This window comes from Ciconia boyciana, chromosome 10 (genome assembly GCF_034638445.1).
Source record: "Ciconia boyciana chromosome 10, ASM3463844v1, whole genome shotgun sequence".
Lineage (NCBI taxonomy): Eukaryota > Metazoa > Chordata > Aves > Ciconiiformes > Ciconiidae > Ciconia > Ciconia boyciana.
The window spans coordinates 18,510,912-18,530,376 of record NC_132943.1 but is presented as its reverse complement, the minus strand read 5'-3'; the positions used below and the strand labels follow the sequence as shown (position 1 = coordinate 18,530,376).

Below are 19,465 nucleotides of genomic sequence, written 5' to 3'. Positions count from 1 at the left end.
AAGTGCCGAAGCATGATGGATGTGCAGAGCCCCACCGCTCTGGGCCGCACAGCGCCGGGGACACGGGGGTTTGGCCAGCTTGGGAGAGAGGGGGAAGATGGGGTGGCCAGGGGACATCAGGGGTTCCAACTAGTGCTTGGGGCAAAGGACAAAAGGCAAAGGGCTTGGGGATTTGGAAAAAGGGCCCTGATGTTGGAGATGGATATTGCTGGAGATGGAAAAGCAGGACCTCAGAAGGGAAAATGAACTGCTGGAGCATGCCCTGGCAGAGCAAACCCATCCTGCAGGAACACTGCTGCTTTCATGCCCCATAGGGTGAACCCGGGTGCCCTGAGCCCCTGATCCTGCCTCTGCAACGTCACCAGCCCCGGGTCTTTGCTGCCAGGTGCCACTGTGGTGGCCACGTGCCCTGCTGTCCCTGCTGTGCTGGCAGACAGAGCACTGCCAGGTGCCACAAGGCCACAAGAGCTCCCACGCTTCTCTCCATCACCTCCACCACCCTCCTCTTCTCCTCAGCCCCTAACACACAGCTAGCTCCAGGTGCAAGGACCCCATCCACCCAGTCCCTCCTGGAGGGGCAAAGTCAGCCGTCCCACCCGGGGTGGCGAAGGGCAGAGCGTCCGTCGTCCCAGCTGACCCAGCTCCCCGCTGCCTGCGGGAGTGTTATGAAACGAGGACACGGGGCCACTCCCCACTGGGCCTGGGGCACTCACTTCCTTCCAGCCTGGTATTTTCCTCCTCGATTTTTTTTTTTTCCTAAATTCACTTTTTTTTGTGTGTGTAGCCCCAAGGGGTGCGCAGCCGTGGGAGGAGCGGGGAAGTTATCAGCCGGGAGATACCAGCAGCATGATTCACTGCCTGGCCCCCGCAGGCTGCCACAGCCAGATGGGTGCCCTCCCCACCACCGCAGCGAGGTGCCGTTTGCGGACCCCCATCGCCTGGCCCATGCTCGCTGCCTTCCCCTCTCCTGCTCTCCGGCCCCAGCATCCTTCCCCAGCAGCGCAGCGGGCAGAGGCGCAGCCCCCAGCCCCTGCACAGCTGCGGGCATGGGGCCAACAGCCGGGATTCCCGCAGGATGGATGGGGTCCAGCATGCACCCGGCTGGGCAGGAGCCTCCCAGCAGCCACCTTGCAAGGGCTTGGGGTGCCCACGGGGGGTCCCCACCTCCTACCAGTCTGCAAACAGCTCAGAGGGCTGTTATTATGGGATGGCAGCAGAGCACCAGGGAGAAAGTCTTGCACAAGTGGGTAGTCAGTACCCAGGGTCCCCCTCCATCCTTCTGGCACCCTGCAGGAGCAGAAAGCCCCAGGCAGCAGGAAGAGCAGGGCGCTGCACCCCGAAATACCCCATGCTGTCTCCAATCCACTTTTATTCACAATCAGAAAATAACTTACCATACAATAACACAGGCACGCACAGCACAGCCCCGGGCACCCTCCCCTCCGGCCACAATGCTACAGCCCAAGCCGGCCCAAGCTCTGCCCCAGCAGAGGCGAGCTCCAGCCTGGGAAGCTGTGCCCCCTCTCCATCCCATGGGATGCTCCATCCCCATCCCGCTCAGAGCACAGCCTCGCATGTGGCCAGAGGAACTTGTGCACAGTGCCAGTGCGTGCGTGTGTGTGTGTGTGTGTGTGTCTCCCGGGCTCCCCATGCCCTGCTGTCCCCCACCCCACCCTGCCCCGTCCTGCTGGGTGCCAGCGGGTGCTCCCCCACCCTCGTGCCCACCCTCCGCCCCCCCGAGCGGTGCTGGTGTCGGCGGTCTGTACAGCATGGCCGTGCGCTCCCCGGGGCCGGGAGCCTTGGTGCTCTCATGCGGGGCCGGGCAGGCAGCGGGCAGCGGGCAGCGGGCAGCCCTGCCCTCCCCGGGTGACGACAAAGTGCTGATTTTGGAGGGTGCTGAGCATCTCCTCTCCTGCTCCCCCTGGAGCAGAGGGAAGCGGGTACCGCGGCTCCATCTCCCCCCCCAGCGCCGATCCCCGTCTCCCTCCCCCCCTGCGGGCAGGCGTGCTTGTCCCTGGCACCCGTCCCTGCCCAGCTACTTGCAGACGCTGACCCACTCGGTGATGCGACATTCCTCGCAGGCCACGAAGCAGCACCAGTGGAACTTGCAGTTGCAGCGCTCGCTGCGGGTCTGCCGCAGGATGTTGTGCCCGCGGCCGCAGCACAGGCTCTCGCAGTTGTCCATGCCCGGGCTGGTCTTGTTGCACAGGCGCCCTTGGGTGCCCAAGGAGTCCAGGGCCGGTTCCCGCTCGCAGAAGTCGGGTGACTTCTCAAAGTAAACCAGCTCGCTGATGCCGGCCCGGCGGCGATGCCGAGCGTGGCCTGGCTCCAGCTGCCCGGCATTGCGGTTGTGGGGTCGAATGAGTGTGGCCCCGTAGAAGCGGTCCTTGAGCAGGGACCCCACCAGGCGAAATTCAGGTGTCACCTGCCAGCACGTCTTGAGCTGGCAGCTCCCCGAGGTGCCATGGCATTTGCACTTCCTCCTCATGTTGTCCATCACCACCTGGGCAGGGAGGGGAGGGCAGAGGGGTTAGCATGGAGGATACGTTTTCTGGGCACCAGAGGAGCCATCATGGAGCTCTCTGTGGGTCGGCACTATGGGAACACCAAGGGTGGGCATGAGCAGCCATCAGAGCCCTGGAGCTGCAAAGCCAGTGAGGCTGCACCCTGTTGCTGTGCCCAGTGTCACCCATGTCCCGCACCCTGTTCCTTCCCATCCTGGCAGTACCAATTGGCTTTTTACACTCCAGCAAGGAACCAGCACCTAAAGGAGAGGGTGAGCTACCTGACCACAGGGAGAAGAAGGAGCCTGGATCTCACCTCCCACTGCTGCTTGGCTTCAGCATCACCAACCTGGCCACAGACCCCAGTTAAAAGCCAGCATGGCTGCATCTTTGCAGCCCTAACTGGGACGCCCCAGCACAGGGGTCCCCCACGCAGCTCACCGGCCAGGAGCACTGTGAGTGGAGCAGGTTGGAGGGATGCTTTCCTCTCCCCAGGGCTTTCTTCCCGTAAAGCCCCAGCTCCGGGAGTCCTAGGAGCAGCTCCGCTTTCAGCTCTTGCCTGCTTTCCCACAGGAGCCCTGGGTGCAGGGCCAGGGGGCTGATGCGCTGCCTCCCACCATCACCCGAATTTCAAGCAGGGATCGGAGATGCTCACAGCCCTGACTTGTGGTTTGGGGAGGCCGCAGTGAGGCCAGTCCACCCCCCAGGAGGGCCAGGGTGTGTGGGCTGGGCTACGGCTGTGCTTTGGGCTGCCTGGGCAGAGTGGCTCATGCAGGGGCCAGAGGCCAGTGTGGGGGCAAGGAGGACCCTGGGCTCCCTGGGCAATGCTGCTGAGCCCCCAGGCTGCATGCTGGGGTCCCCCCTGGTCCCCCATCCCTGCAAGGGATGCTGCTGTGGCCATGACAAGGGAAACAGCTCATGCCCAGCAATCTCCAGGGGCACGGACTGGCTGCACATCCCTGCACAGCCTGGAAAGAGGCAGTTCATACTGTCCTCTGCTCTGTCTTGACAGGGGTTCCCTGCTGGGTCATGTGCCCCCATGCCCACACGCTCATACAGGCTCCAGCAAGGCCCCTTCCCATGGGGAGACCCAAGCCCCACCAGGAGCCAGGCTGGGGCTTGCAAAGACTATCACAGGCTGATCCCCCCCACCCAGGGCCACACTCAGGGGGAGCCCAGGGCACATGTGGCCCCACACAAGGTCCCATCCCATGATGCCAGCCCTGCCCGGCCACCCGGCTTCATGCCTGACACATGCTGCCTGTTCCTGCCCCCTCCCTGGGGGGACCTGTGTGCGAGGAGTGCCTTGTTTTGGTAGGGGTGGGTAGGTTTTACTCCTTGTTTTCTTGTTTTTGAGTAAATCTCCCCATTGCTAAGCAGTTATGGTAATGAAGGCAGGTCAGGGAAACATGCCTGGAGCTCGGGGCACACAGCAGAGAGGTCTGGGCTGGGCTGGAGTTTGGCTTTCATCCTGCTGAGAGTCCTGTCTCCTGCCGGGAACAGCCTCCACCTTGCAGGTAATGAGCTGCCTGGCCTCTCCGCCGTGCCCTGGGTGTGCCGGCCGGGAACACCGGCTGCTCACCACCGTCCTTGCCACCATCCACAGGACCACGCTTGCACCGGGACCCCATCCTTTCCCACATCCCCTCCCTGCTCCCTTGGCAGGATCAGGGAAAATCTGCATGTAGGGCTGTGGCTGGGATGGTCACCACCAGGATGGAGGGGACAGTGGCGTGACAGCTGGACAGGGGCTCATTTGGGGCTGCAGCTGGTTGCAGCAGGGGCTGGAGAAAGCAGCATGGTGTGCCATCTCCATCACCCAAGCCATCATTGCTGAGCATCCCGAGCCCCAGCACCACAGCACCCATCCATCCCTGCCCAGGGACGGCTTGTTCTCCCTCCTGCATGGGCAGTGTAGGGGGGACAGGACCCTGCCAGAGCCGAGAGACCCGAGAAGGACCCATCTCAACCTCAGCCCCATACTTTTGCCATCGGATCTCCTCCATGCACCCCTACCCAGCCACGTTCTTCCCCCGTCTCACAGACACCCGGATTCGGCACATGCCCGGACTCGCTGGTGCTTTCTTTCGCACATTCCCAGCTCCTCCCAGACACGCTCATAAGAGCTTTATCGTAGGTCTTTGTTGTGAGGGTAATGGGTAGTTCCTGGCTGCCTTTCATCCTCTCTTGCTCTCTGATCTGGCAGGTTAGGAGGACCTGCAAAGCCTCTTGCACGCTCCTACTGCTCCTTGCTGGGGAACTTGCTGCTTCCCAGGGATGCAGGACACCCACCTCAGTCTTGAGTTGGAATAGGAAGCCCCAGCGGTTGCCCCAGGGCTTCCTATTCCAACTCAAGACCAAGGTGACCACTGCCACCATCAGAGGATGCTGCGCATCCCCTGCAGCTGCAATCCCTTCCCTGGCTTTGTGGCTGGATGCAAAGGGAAAAAAAATCAGCGTGTTTCTGCCTGGTTTCGAACCAGGGACCTTCCGCGTGTCAGGCGAACGTGATAACCACTACACTACAGAAACCCACATCCCATAGCTAGTGGATGCAGCCATCGGTGGGATTGTCACCTCCCCCTGGCATTGCAGGGTCCAAGCCAGGAACCAGGCTTACCCATGTGCAGAGCACCCTTAGGACACACAGGGACCATGGAGAGGATGTTCAGCATCAGTGAGATGCTGGAGACCCCTGGGTGCTGCAGCTGCTCCCTGCACGGAGAGGGATGGCACGTGGCAGGGCACGGCGCATGGTGTGCGTGTCCACATCACTGCTTTGCTCCAGGGGTTCAAGCTTCAGGACTTGGAGGAGAGGGCCACAGAGCTGCTGCATCCAGCACGGCCACTCCTATCCTGGGAAATCCCAGCAGATTGCTCCTTATTACGGCAGAAAGATGGTCCTAGGAGTTGGGTGGGTGTGGGACACATGGTGTTGCTAAAAGAGCAGGCAGGGAGCTGGAGAACCCATCCCCAGGCAATGTGGACAGCCTGGTCCAGCCCCGGCAATAAGCATGGCACCAACAGGCACAGACCAGGCACAGTATCACCTCCTTGCTCCAATGCATGGCACTCACAACCATCACAACGTGACCTGCAGATGGGCTCACACCCTCATCTCAACAGGGTCCCTGAGCTGGGCAGCCTGTCCAGCCATTGCTTCCCCACCTGCACTGGTACCATCCCCTCCTTTAGCCCTTTGGTCCTCCTCTGCCTCTGCTTCCAGCTCCCAGGCTTCTTCCATCAGTCCAGCTCTTGTCTGAAGCCACCAAGAGCTGATATTGCTAGTCCCATGCCTGCCTGTCCCTGAGGACAAGCAGACCCCAGATATTTTTGCTGTTGCCAGATCCCACAGGCACGGCGTGGTGACATCCCCCCTGTGCAAATATTCCTCTCTCACCTTCCCCTCCTTCTGCAGAGGTCTGTGGGGCTTCCCTCGGGAAACGGGCAATACAGACCCCAAATTTCTGAGCACTGCCAAGAGTCCCAGTGGTTTGGGGCACACAGAGCTGGAGGGGAGCCAAGGATGAGCCCCGCAGCCAGAATTGGGATGGGGGGTCTTGCCTGGCTTGGGGCAGAGCAGTCTGCAGAGGATTTAGCTGCCTAACGCTGAGTGAGCCTTCACCACGTGCAAGCAAACAAAGCCAAACAAGCAAAAACCTCTGGCTTTCCCCAGGCATTTACAGCTTGGCCAAACTGGGACGGCTTTTCAGGGTGGTAAAGCTCAGCTCCAGCACCAGGGCAGGGCACACATCAAGGTCCTGCTCTGCAGCGTCCCCATCTCACAGCTGGCTTTAAACATGCTCAAAGCAAGAGGCACATCCAAATGTCTGAGCCATCCTGGGGAAACACTCCCTGTGGAATTCTGATCTTTAATTACTTATTCCCGCAGTCACTACACACAACCCTGCACTGCCCTGGCAGTGTGTGGCTGGGGTCTTGGGGACAGCTAATGTCCCGCTAGATCCATGGGATGGGGTCTCCCTGGCACCTGCTGGGAGCAAAGCTGGGCAGGGAAATGCAGCCATCCTCCCAGCCCCTTCTGCCTGTGTGCTTCTTGTCTCCAACATCAGGCTGCTTTTAAACATCAGATTCCAGACAGAGTGAGCTACTAATTAGCACCTTTAACAAGACCTGACATCATGAGAATGGAGGGGAGGCTGCCCTGCTCGCCTGGGCAGGCTCCAGCACCCCCTCGGAGCCAGGAAACGAGGCTGTGGGCTGTCACCTCCGCTCCCGAGGGGATGCGGCACTTCCCAGCTGGCACAGGCGCCCACTGCCTGGCTCGGTCCCGCTCACATCTGCCTCCTTGGGGCACCATCTCCCTCTCTGGAGGCAGAGCCGCGGCTGGGTGCTGCGGAGCCTGTCCTGTGTCCCCATGATGCCAGTGACTTTTTCCTCCCTGCCTGTAGCTCCCTCCAGCTGCAGCTGCCTGACACCAGTTCACCCAGTCCCTGAAAGGCAGGAGCCGGACTCATCGCCGTGCCACCCCCGTAGCACCACTGCAGCACAGGCAGGTGACAGTGGCCTGGGGAAGTGTCCCTTGGTAGGGGGACAGCAGTGATGCTCATACGTGCCCTCCCCAGCAGAGACGCTCAGCAGCAGGGCTGTGCCACTGCCTTTGCTCTGGGCAAAACTGGGGAGAGGGGGTGCCTTGGAGGCAATCCCAGCCTCGCACACGTCCCACCGCAGCCAGCACGAGTGCCTTGCAGCCCTCCCATGCATGTCCCGAGGACCCTGTCCCCGCCACCATCACCCCTGCACCCCTGCCCAGTGCCCCGCTCACCTGCCGGCCCACACGGTTGTTATGTAGCCTCATGCGGGAGTGGATGTCCCTGTAGGTTTCCCGGGAATCGAGGAAATCCTTGGAAAACTTCTCCCCATAGTCCACGTCGGGGCTGCACCCTCCCCATTCCCAGGAGTCCTGGAGGCCGGGGGTCTCGGCCGGCATGTGCTCCATGTGCACCCCGTGCACCATGCCTTTGCCGCGATTCATGGCCTCCAGCTGGAGACGATGCAGCTTGCGCCGAAAAGCCTCCTCATCGCCCCGGCGCTTCTGGTCGCAGCCGCAGGCCTGCAGCTTGCCGAGGGCACAGGCGTTGGAGACGGCATGCACCACGCCGGCAGCCGCAATGGCATAGGCGAAGGCGCTCTCCCGAAAGCCTGCAAGGAAGGAGAGAGCAGGGCTCAGTCTGGGCGGTGCGACCCCCGTGGGGGCCTGGATGAGCCCAGCATCATGCTGGGGTGTAGGGAGCTGGAGGTTTGGCTTGTGCCTTGCCTTGGCACAGCTCCCACCTGGACCAGGAGCGAATCCTCACTTGGTGCTCTCCAGCCCCATCCCCACCAGGACACATTGCTGCCCCGAAGCTCAGCCCTGCCCTGGCTGGGACCCCAGCTCCCACCATCACCCTACTCTCACATCGCCCTGGGAGATGCCACCATGGCATTGCTCAGGCATCAGCATTATGGCTCTGATGGGAAAGGCAGTATCTCCTCCACACTCCACTCAGAGTTTCCCACTAGATTAAATATAATGCTGGCTGAGGGATGCTTCTGCTGAGGAATGGACCAGTTCTGCTTACCCACAGAGTGCAGGATCAGGCAATAACAGGAGCAGGCAGCACTGCCTGTCCAGCCCCATCCGTCTGCCCATGCCCCTTCCCTCCCCAAGCCCTGCCAGTTCCTGCAAGAAGCTCTAAATGCGATACCGCGCTGGAAAAATCGAGCATCCCTGGTTAGTTAGAGCATGCTGCAACCGCACTGTGCACTGCCAGGGCTAGCAGCTGGTTGTTGTTAAATGCCGAAGAGCAAGGATGTCCGCAAGTGTCATTAGCTGGGGATGGGGCGGATGGGGACAGGGATGGGTCCCACGACAAGGGCTCTGCGGGGCTGCAAATGGGGGCTGCCCAAGGGCTGCTTGGCTTCGCTGCAGCCGGGTGAAAAGCCTCCCCTACCTGGGAACTTCTATTTTATTTTAAATACAAAGTAATATTTTTATTTGCGGTTCCTGGGCCAAGGCGGGAGCCCACAGTGCCCTTTGCTTCAGTGCACAGTGACTGGCCCCAGCACGAGGAGGGGAAGGAGGGAGAGCCAGATTTTGTGCCACTGCTTCACACGTGAATAAATAAATAGCTGGAGTTTGCCAGCCTTTCTCCCTCTGTTGGACAAGAGCAGCTTGATCAGCCCTGGCTTTGCTACGGCTGAACAGACAAGAGGTTTTGGGGTGTTTTCTCCAGCAGATCTGTGCCATCAAATGGGGCACATGGGCGAGCACCCCAAAGCACAGATCCCGGGCAGGGGCTCTGCCAGCTCCCTGCCTGCACTGCGGAGTCATGAGAGGTGAGAGTACAACCGCTCACCGTTGCCCGTCCTGGGCGATGCTCCCCATCACGCATGTCTCCTCAGTGGTTCGCTGCCTCCCGCCGAGCAAACACTATGATCTTATTAAAGGGAAATGAAACGCAGCTTGGAAACCTGCATTTAAAGTCACGCTGCTCTTTTGTGTGTTAATTTGACACTGGTGCATTTAAAAAATTAACGAGGCGCTGCTTAAAAGCCAGCGGGAGCCTCTCCCATCTTCCCCTTGGTGTGGGACAAGCTTGCTCTCAGCCTGCCTCTTTCCATGCACAAGTTGAACAACATTTTTCAGCGGGCAGGTAATGGGGCTGCTGGTGCGTACGCTGCGCAGCCTCCCTGGGGAGAGCACTGGCAGGCAGCGCCTGCAACACACCCACATCTCTGTTAGAGCAGGACAGCCCAAATCTGGGGAAATTCAGCCCCCAGGTGAGCGATGCAGGATGAAGAACCAGCACAGGAAGGTCTCCAGGATCCCCAAATCCACCCCATATCAGTTCTCTGTCCCCACAATCTGGGCCAGCTCCAGCCCTTCACGAGCCAAGGCCAGGTACAGCCCAAGAGCAGGGACCTGTTGCTGCCACCCAGCTCCTGCACAGCCCGTGCCCGGGACAGCAGCAAACCCTCCATCCGGTGCGACACTCTCCTCTCGGCCCTGCCTTTCCGTTAGCCTCTTTCTCACACATTTCCCCAGCCTAACAAATAATTTCCCATGCAGCATCTCCTTACAAATCCCTTCTGGAGCCCAGACAGAAGCTCTACCCCACCCACTCCGTCTAGCAAGCCCATCTCCTTACAGGTAAAGAGGCTGGGTTCGTTTGGTGCCCTCCATGGCTGGGAAATGCTTGGAATCAAGCCTCAGCCCTCCTCCTTCCTCCGCTGCCCTCCAGCCACACTTGAGCTGGTGGATGAGGCACGGGTCCTTGTCCCTGGAGCTGCATCCCCCAGGCTGTGGGCAGGGGACAGGCTGGTCCCCAGGACTTGACATCCCTGTGCTCTGGGAGTCTTGTCTCCATCTCATTGGGGTCATTTCCCTGCTCAGCATCACTCTGCCTGGCCCCGCTGCTCCTCCCTGCCTTCTCCCCTCCGTCCCTCGCCCGCTCTTATGGGGAGCTGTGAGCAATGGGGAGGAGGGGGCCAGGGCAGCACCGGGACCACAGCAGCCATGCCAGCGTGGTTTTTCTTGGAGGTTCAGTTTACATTCCTCGCTCTACCTGGGCCACACCAGAGCCCAGAGGATTGCAGCAAAGCAGCGAGCAACATGGCTGCAGGCGACAACCACTGGCCTCGTGGGCTCAGCAAGGGTGGGAGCTTCCAGGAACCGCAGCTGAGTGTGGCATGCGGCAGCCGGCCCCAAGCCCTTTGGAGGGAGGCTCTCCAGCTGCCCCAGCCACCTAAGACCTCAGTGGTGATGTCTGAGTCACCAGATCCCTCCAGAGATCACAGAAGAGGTTGTAGCCATGGGAGGTGTGAGGGGAAGTATTGCATCCTGCAGGGAAGAGGGAATGGAGGACACCACCCCGACACCACCACTGGCATCCAGCCTGCCGTGTACTTAAAGGACCGTGCTGGACAAGGAGGATGGATCTGAAATCTCAGCCCCAGGTCGGATCCCAAAGCAGCTTTCTTAGCAGGGGAAATTTTCCCTGTCAAGGTGCACCCAGGAGATGGGGGGGGACATTCAGCAGGACCCCAAGCCCCAGCTGGCACTGGCTCTGCCACGGATGCTGCAGTTTCTCCATCTCTCATGTGGATGCGGGACCAAGGCAATGCACCTGGCTCAGGCATGGCTGTGGGCTCCATGGTCCGCTGGGACGGGGAGAGCTGGAGTCATGGCCTTCCTCCCACAGCTCACCATCGCACCCAGGCAGCGACACCCTCCCAGCACCCGCCACTGCGGCACCCAGGTGGCACTGAGGGAGCAGGCAGGACAGCCTGGTCCAGGCGCACCCCAGGGTATCTCAGGGATGCTCAGCCACCCCCACCATGGGAAGCACCCCCCCATAATCCCATCAGCACTTCGCCCCAGCCCCGCTGGCTGGCGAGGCGGAGGAGAGCTTCTCCCGCCACAGCCAGTCCCGACACGCTGCCTCTCCCCCAGCCCCGCTCCCTCCCCTCCCCTCTCCCTAATTAAACTGCAGGTGAACCTGCCAGGGTCTGGCCCGGCGCCAGGTGCTAAACGCCTCCCTGCAGATCCCGACTTGCCTCCCTGCACCTCCTTGAGTGTGCCGGGGACAGCCCGCAGCCCTTGCTCCCCGTCTGCCCACGGCGCTCCGAGCCAGCAGCCCTCGCTGCTCTGCAGGCTGCAGGGAGCTGGGCTCAGCCCCGCACCTCTGGGGATGCTGCTCTGTCCCCGGGGTCTCACTTGCCACCATCAGCTGGGGGAAGGTCCAGAGGATGGGGACACCCACAGGGATGCAGCCGAGCATCTGGAGCACCCATGTGCACTTCAGGGCCAGGGGGGCAAAGCCCTTGGCTTGCCCGGGGGTAATGAAAACCCTGCCAGCAGCCCAGCTGCAGCTGCGCGGGGCCAGGCGCTGTGGTCTGCGGGCACCGGAGCTTGGCTGGGGCTCTGCAGAGCCAGGCACCAGGGTCCTGAGCTCGGCAGCATCTCCCTGGATAGCCATAACAGCACCTGCCTCCCTTCCTGCATGGCAAAGCCTCCCCAAGCTCTGGCTGGCAGCTGGCTGCGCCCCGGCACCTGGCGTCTCTAGCCTTGCAAGGAGTTCCCCCCTCCTTGCAGTATGAAATCAAGGTTTGGCTGTGGCCACGCAGACCCCTTGGCACCAGGGAGCCCTTCTAAGGAGGGCACGGGGCATGCAAGCATCACCTGTCCCTCCAAAGGCTGCAGGAGGAACAGCTGGATGCTGCACTCCAGAGTCATGTCCCCTCCAGCCACGCACCCTCAGGAGCCTTCAAGGACATCCAGTCCCTCCGTGGGGGTCCCATTTCTTTCAGAGTTCAGGGCTGGGATGAGCAAAGGGGAATGCTCAGGGAAGAGGGATCTCTCAGCACACCTCAAACAGCCCCCACCCGGCAGCCAGACAGTCCCAGCCCTGCTAGCATTGCACCCACCCAGGGGTGCACACATATCAGACAAGGACAAGGGCTCGGTGACCCACTGCCATCCACAGCTTCGTTTTCGGCACACATCCAAGCATGGTTCAGCCCAGCCAAGCCACAGAGTGCCCAGCAGCCCGTGGATGCTACGGGGGGACCACGTACCGAGGGCAACAGGCCACCCTCTCCAGTGAGGTGGACACAATCGTGCCACTCACCCTCGGAGCAGGGGCAAGGGGACCTGTCTCAGTTACTGGTGCAGATGCAGCCACCTGCCTCCACCTCACTGCTTCATCCTCCTACATATGCCCCTGGGGCCAGGAGAGGATGTCTCTGCCAGCACTTGGAGGGAGAAGGAGGGACAGCAGAGAGGGATGGGACCAGGGACAGGACTGGAGGGTGCTAGCAGAGGTGACAGTGCCAGGGAATGGGCAGGAGGGTAGTGAGGACGTAGGCAGCCAGCTGAGGAGCCAGGGAGGACAGGAGGAGGATTTGCAATGGCAATGCTGAGCCTGGATGCACATGGAGGGGACGTGGACCAAGGAGGACGGGGGGTATAGGTGGCACTGGAGGTTCAACAAGGGGTACAAGGGACACCCCACACCCCAAGGGCGCAGCATCAAAAGACAAAACCAGAAAAACCCACAGCCCATGGGGGTGTCTAAAAAAAAAATAAAGGCTCTGTGAGAGCAGGGGTGGTAAATCCCTGGGCACCCTCTCTGCTCACCCTCCACTAACCTGTTGTGTCTCACAGCTGCTATGCCCTGCACCCCAGGGACAACTGCATCTCCCTGCTGCATCCGGTAGGCCTGTGCTCTGCCCAGGATGCTGTCAGGATCCCTGTCCCCAGCAAAGCTGCCCAGAAGCACTGCCAGATTCCCAGCCCTGCCTGATTTGAAGCCTCCCTGCTCCTTCCTGGCTCCCCAGGACTTGCACTCAAACTTCTGGGATCAGATCAGCGGGATGGGGAGACAGGCACTCATTTGCCACTGTCCCCTGCTCTGTCCCCAGAGGATGAGCCCCCTGGCTCCACCAAGTGCCGGGATGCCGGGCAGAGCATGGGACAGGCACCGGCACTGCACCCCGGACGGCTCACGCCCATGCTGGGGAAGATGCAAGAGCTGCAGGAGGACGGGGCAGAGGTGGGGAGCGGAGCCAAGCAGGGAGAGCGGGAGGCAGAAGCCAGCTACAAATAATTTAAAGTGAGATTCATGCATGGCTGAACTGATGGCAGAAGAAGTGGGAAAAGGAATGAAAGATTAAAGGGGTCTGTCACTTCGGGTTACAAACAATGATCCTACAAGCACGTTGCGTTCCCAGGCACGGCAAGGATGGGGCAGGACGCAGAGCAGAGACCTGGTCCCCAGGGGTCAGATGCATTAATGCCTACGGCATGGAGCCTGCACCCCTCGCTTCCACCACTCGCCTCTCCTCTGGCTCTGGGCTTGGGAGATGCACCCAGCATCCCTGCTCTGATGGCTGTGTCCATAACAGCTGCGAGGAGGAGCTCAGAGCTCCGGCTCCGTTATTGAGGGACACGAGTGGGCTGGAAGCAGGCCAGGGCACCAGCCTCAAGGCTTGTTCCACACCAGAACAGCTCCAAGCAACTGCATGGGATGGCCTGGGTGCTTGGGGCTCATCTTGCACCCTCTGCTACCAAAACAGGAGTGCCATGACGTGCCCGTCTGCTCTGCTGCTCCAGCCCTACCTCCATCCTTCCCTGGTGCTGGCTGCTGGGTCTCCATCCCAGGGAATGGGATCCCACCGGTGCTGGGAGCCTGGGCTGAGCCTTGCCCAACAGCCCAGGACTGGGGCAAGAGTCCAGGGGCTGTGGGAGTCCCCACACCCATCGGTCACAGCCCTGACAGTGGGAAGGGCTGGGTGGCACCTGAGACACAAGTGAGCTTCAAGTCACCGGCCACCACCAGACCTGGTGGGCTGAGGGAGGGATGCAGAAGGTCAATGCTCTCTGCTGCTGGAGCTTCTCACCCAGCCTGGTGGGACCTGGAGCAGGGAAGCTTGCCTGGGTGTGTGAGCGACTTGAGCCAGCAAGTCGGTGTCTCCTGCCGCCCGAGGAGACTAGAAGTGAACCGCATTCCTCAGAGGACCTGGAAATACCTCGATGCTTATCAGGGTTGACGGTCCCCACCCTCCCTGCCAGGCCCTAACCTGGGCGCTGCTCGCGGAGGGAAGAGACACTGCCCTTCTCCAGGCACCGGCAGCCGCTCCACAGCAGGACCGCAGCCCTGATGCAACACGTGCTCCAAGGTAGCATCTGCTCCAGCAAGGCTTTGCCCATCTGCCCTGGACATGAGGGACCTCCTGGCACTGAAACGCTTCTGTGCTCCCCTGTCCAGCCATCACCCCACCTGCTACGGCTGCCTGGGGGCTCCTGCCACCGCGTCCCCTCAAAGGCATGCTGCCAACCTCTCCTCTGTGAGACTCTCCTCGCAGTCCCAGGGAGAGATGTTGCAGGGTGTGGAAGGATGTTTGGGGAAGAGGGGACAGAGGCACCTCTCTGCTGGGCACCAGGCTAGGAGGCTCCCAAAGGGGGTAGGTGAGCAGCATCTTTGGTAGTTTTCTCCTTCCTCAGGAGCTGGAGGAGCAATGTGTTTGCTGGGCACCTTGCCTGCCCTCAGCACCCTGCCTGCCTGCCACTGGCACCACATAGTTCTCTCCTGCCCACAGCCTGGGGCAACAGGACCTTTGGTGTGTGCCAAGGCCCAGGCTTCAAGAAGGGTACTTAGGTGAGAAGATACATTCAAGTCCTACAGAAGGTCCCATCAGGTCACAACCCTGATCTGCACTGTGCAGGGCAGCCCCTCTGCACCCCCAGAGTCCACTCCTGAGGGAAAGAGTATCAACTGGGGGGGCTCTGATGGACGCAGAGCTGGCCATGCCTGTGCGGGAGACGAGGAGAGCCTGGCACCGGGGCTCGGCAGACCATGGAGGGCTAGGAGAGCTCTCCCAGCAGTGCAGGTGGGTGCTCTGCGGGCAGGCGAGCTCCCAGGACAGCCTGTCTCCCTGTCCCCCCGTGCCACCATGCTCCAGGGTCCCACAAAACAGAGAGCCCTCAGCTGTCTGCACTGGGGAGCCAACACAAAGGCAGGACACCAGGGTGATGGGCTCACAGAGCTATGTCCTGTTAGCTAGGGGCGTTTCTGCTCACCATGATGCACTTAAACACCATCCCAGAGCAGGAATGAGCCAAGATGCTCACTGCATCCAACAAACCAAATCCCAGAGCACAGCATCCACCTTCAGACCCACCAACTGTGCTGCACACCCATGGCACCACTCCAAACACCAGCCTACACCACATGGGGGGAAGATGCCAGAAAGCGGTGGGGCCTGGAAGGAGCCTTGGGAGCAGCTGGGGCTGGGCAGGGGAGGAGCAGCTCAGGACAAGGGCCAGCATAGGTACAAAGGTGCATGGAGAAGAGCCCAGCTTTGCCACAGCGCAGTGCTGCTTGGTCTGAGAGACCCTGGGGTTTCTCAGGCTAGGTCTGCCTTTATCCATGGGGATGCTGAAGAGCTGGCCTGGTCCCCTGGGCCAGGGAAGAGCTATGCAGGGGCCCATGGGGAGCGCATGAGGGTTCCTGAGAGCAGGGGCTGGGCAGAGAAGAGGAAGAGGAGGGACACCGCCCAGCCCTTACCTCTGCTGAAGATGATGCTCTCATAGGGGATCTTGTTCTTGGTCTCGAGGCTGGAGCAGTTCCAGCGCTGGTCCCGGAACTGGTGCTGGCACTCGTGGATGGCGATCTGGATGCCCTGGATGGCCGAGGCGGTGACGTCGGGGTGGCGCACGCACACCTCCAGCTGCCTCCGCGTCAGCCCCGGCAGGGTCAGGCACACCGTGTTGGCATTCAGCACCGGCTCTGATGGCAGCTTCAGGCCCAGGATCTCATTGGAGCAGGAGCTGGGAGGGAAAGAGAAACCCATGAGCTCGGAGCAAGCAATGTGCCAACCGCTCACTTCCCCTTCGGGGAGGGGGAAGAGCTTGAGGGGGGACACACATGGGGAGGGAGATGCTCCTCAACCCACACTGTGCCTGCTGCCTATAGAGAAGGCTGGGAAACCACTGGGCACGACGGCAGCTCAGGCAGGCAGAGATGCCCCAGCAGCACTGGGGCTGCAGTCCTCTCCAGCCATGTTGGCACAGTCCAGACACATCGGCAGCCTGCGCACAGCAGCAGCCAAATTTGGCCCTCCTGCCTCTGGAGCCCAGCATCTCCCAGGACTGCGCCCCCCCTGCGTGCTCCCCAGGGATCTCCTGTCCTGCCCACGCAGTGCAGACTCTCTGGCACAGACTTCGCCTTCCCCAGAGTGTGGGTTTCCCTCTGGGAGAATCCGGACACCCCAGAGCAGGAGACCCTTCCCAGGTCTGGCTCTGTCCCTGTTGCTGGCTGATTGCCTCCCTGCATCTCCCGTATCCCCCTGGCACTGCTGGTCCTCACAAGGGAGGTAATCAGAAGGACCAGCCTTTTCCTGCCAGCTCAGGAAAAGCTGGAAATTTCAGCTGGGAAATTCAGAGCCAAGCACCCTGCCCAACACCCTCAAGCTGCCAGCAACAATCCCAAATCCATCCTCACATCCCAGCCCCACTGGACCTGACGCCTGTCGCCACAGAAGCACAGAGACCAGCAGATGGATGGGTGCAAGGGGAGGCACACGGTCCATGGCGGGGTGCAAGTACTTATACAAGTAGAGATGCTGCCTGGGGAAACAGGGAGGTAGATGGAGTGTGGGGAGATGGACAAAGTATGTCCAGAGAGAGGTGCCTGGAGCTAAGACAGTGGTACACAGGACAGACAGATGCGGAGAGGGAGATGGAAGGGGAGGAAGTGTCTGCCCAGCTCCAGGGAATGGCTTGAAGGATCCTGGGATCCAAGGAGAGGACCAAGCAGAGGACCTGCAAAGCGAGCAGTTAGGCAGCGGGATGCGCAGGAGCATCCTGCAGCTTGCAGCAGGGTCCATCAGGAGCTCAGCACTGCCCTGCTCCTCGCTCAGGACAGCTCGGTCCCTGCTGAGAGCTCTCTCCAGGCAGGGCTCCCTCTTCCCCGGGATGGCCAACAGCTGGATCCCTGGGAGGAGCAAGGAGCTGGAGCCCTTTGAACCTCGATTACAGAAATGAGACTTGGAGGAGGATGCTGGAGGAAGGACTCCTGGAGCAGCCAGGTCTTGGGGTTACTCCTCCTCTGCTCCCCCAAATCCTGTGAGCCTGGAGCAGGTACATGGACAGAAGCAGCTCTTGGGGACCAGGGACTGACTTCCCCAGCTCTGAGGAAGGGCTCAGCCCCAGGGTCCCTGAATTACAGCTTGCTCAGGGGGGAAGGGGAGCTGTCAGGGTCAGGCTGCTGCTTCCTCCAGCTTCCCAAGGGTGTTTATACCCAGCCCACCACTTCCACGGGCGATATGTGGGTCTGCCCCAGTACAAATCCACAGTGACTCCAAGAGAAAGAGTGGGGTGGGGGGGAGCGGAAAGAAGGAGAGTGGAAAGGGGTGCATACCTCCAAAGCCCCTACACAGGAGGGGAAACCCTCTGCCTGGCTCCTGCGCTTATTCACACTGTCAAAGCAAGCCCTGGCTGAGAGGAGATGAGAAGCAGGTCCGCAGCTACCATCATCTCCAAGCCCAACAGCTCCTGCCCCAAGCACTGCAGGGACCTTGTCCCCTGCCTGTCCTGAGCCAGCCACAGTGCCTGCCACCTTCTCACAGGGCATCCCGGGGGGGGGCTGTTATGGTCCTTCTTCCCATTGCACAGCCGGGAAACTGAGGCAGGGGCCCTTGTCTAGGACCCCAGAGAGTGGAGGGCAGGTCCTTCTGCCTCTTGCTCCACCCAGGGCTCAGGGGGGCCAGGGACTGGCAAGGAGCTGTCACTGTCACCCTCCCTAGGAGGACACAGCGCTCCCCCCAGCTCTCTTCCCCCTTGAAATCTGGATTTAAACTTGATTTCACGGTGACAAGCCCCCAGGTCACAGGCTGCAGCGGCTGCTGCTTTAATTAATACAAGTCCCAACGTTAACAAATTATATTTAAAGGGGCTGGAGGGAGGGGGAAGGGCGGGGGACCCCCCCACTCACACCAGCACCAGGGTTAACCCCTGGCTGCCCACAGCGCACAAATTTGGGAGCAGGCGGAGGGGAGCTCCCAGCCACCCGGGGGAGATGGAGACGGACAGGGGTGGTGAGTGTTGGGGGGCCTTTTTCTGGAAGGCAGGCGGCCCCCTCTTACCCCCCTCGCCTCGGGGATCGGTGGAGCCGGGGAGGGGACGCAGGTGGATCCCCCGCCCCGGTGTGCGCCCCTGAGGTGCGGAGCCCAAAGGCCCCCATCCCGTGGGCACCGACCCCCACGACAGCGGCATCCCCGCCGGCGTGCCCCCTGGCCTCCGCGGTGCCCCCCGGCAGCGAGGCCCGTCCTCCGCCCGGGGCGAGCGGGGAAACTGAGGCAGGCAGGGCGGGCGCTGGGGCGGCTGCGGCCGGGGAGGAAACGGGACAACCTCCCGGAGCGGGGGGAGCCGCGCATCCCGCCGGCGCTCCGCCGGGACGGGGGGGGAGGCGGAGGGGGGGCAGCGGTCCTGACAGCGCCCTGAGCGGGGGGCTGCGGCCGTGCGGGGCCGGGCCGGGGCGGCGGGACCCTCCCGGAGCCCCCTGGGCAGCCCGCCCCGGCGCGGGGCTGGGCGCGGCGGCTTCCCGGCGCCCTCCCGGCGGGGCCGGGGCGCTCGGCGGCGGCGGCGGCGGGGCTGGGGGGGCAGATCCTACCTGGGTACCCAGAGGCTGAGCAGCAGCGAGCAGAGTCCGTGGGCCAGGGCCGGGCGCATCTTCGCTGGGGCAGCGGCTGTGCGGGCTGCGGGCGGGCGGGCGCCTTTGGGGCAGGGGCGGCGGGGCTCGGCGCTGCTCTCTGCCCGCTTTGTTTGTTGTGGGTTGTTTGCTTGTTTGTGTTTTCCCCTCTCCTCCCTCTCACTGGCTCCCTGCGCGCCGGGGCTCGGCTCGCCGGGGCGGCTCTGCCATCCTCCCGGGATGCCCCCCCCGCCTCCCGCCGCCCCGGCGCCCGCCGAGCCCGGCGAGGGCAGCGCGCCCCCCGCCCTGCCCGCCGCCGCCCCGCCGCGCTCAGCCCCCCGGCTCAGCCCCCCATGGCGGGACGCGCCGGGGGGCCGGGGGGGCCCTCGGCCGGCGGGGCGCGCTCCCCCGCCGCTCCCCAGGGCGCCCCGGGGCTCCGGGGCCGCGGCGGGCGTGGGCAGGGCTGGCCGGGCGAGCGGCGCTGCGGCTCCCGCGGGGCCCGCAGGCACATGGGGAGCCGCGGCCCCCCCGCCGCCCCCCGCCGCCGGTGTCGCCGGGCCGCCGGCGGAGCGGGCAGGGTCGCGGCCGGAGCGCCCCGGGAGCGCTGGGCGCGGAGCGGCGGCGGCGGCGGCTCTGCCTGGGATCGCGCTGCGCCGAGCATTACTCAGCGCCCGGAGCCCGAGTCCCGACACGTCCAGACAGGAGCCCGCGGGGGAAGGACGGGGCAGAGGGTGGCAGCGGGGCGGGGAGCCGGCGTGTCGCACGCAG

The 19,465-nt window shown here is 62.4% G+C and overlaps 1 protein-coding gene and 1 non-coding gene across 2 annotated transcripts; both read right to left on the bottom strand.

The window, feature by feature from the left end:
* Positions 1 to 2,035: 2,035 nt before the first annotated feature.
* Positions 2,036 to 18,921, bottom strand: WNT10A (Wnt family member 10A). The gene is made up of 4 exons (XM_072874368.1): positions 18,680 to 18,921; positions 15,575 to 15,837; positions 7,291 to 7,667; positions 2,036 to 2,503 (listed from the first exon to the last, which is right to left on the bottom strand). The coding sequence occupies exons 1-4, from the start codon at positions 18,736 to 18,738 to the stop codon at positions 2,036 to 2,038; spliced, it is 1,167 nt and encodes a 388-aa protein (XP_072730469.1). The 5' UTR covers positions 18,739 to 18,921.
* TRNAV-GAC (transfer RNA valine (anticodon GAC)) lies at positions 4,964 to 5,036 on the bottom strand. Its single transcript has one exon. It is a non-coding gene; the product is annotated as a tRNA-Val (tRNA).
* Positions 18,922 to 19,465: the final 544 nt, after the last annotated feature.

Coding starts and splice junctions, on each gene's coding strand:
- WNT10A (XM_072874368.1), bottom strand. CDS start 18,738: ATGCGCCCGGCCCTGGCCCACGGACTCTGCTCGCTGCTGCTCAGCCTC. Junction 15,838..18,679: donor CTCAGCCTCTGGGTACCCAG/GTAGGATCTGCC, acceptor TTTCCCTCCCAG/CTCCTGCTCCAATGAGATCC. Junction 7,668..15,574: donor GAGCATCATCTTCAGCAGAG/GTAAGGGCTGGG, acceptor CCTTCCTTGCAG/GCTTTCGGGAGAGCGCCTTC.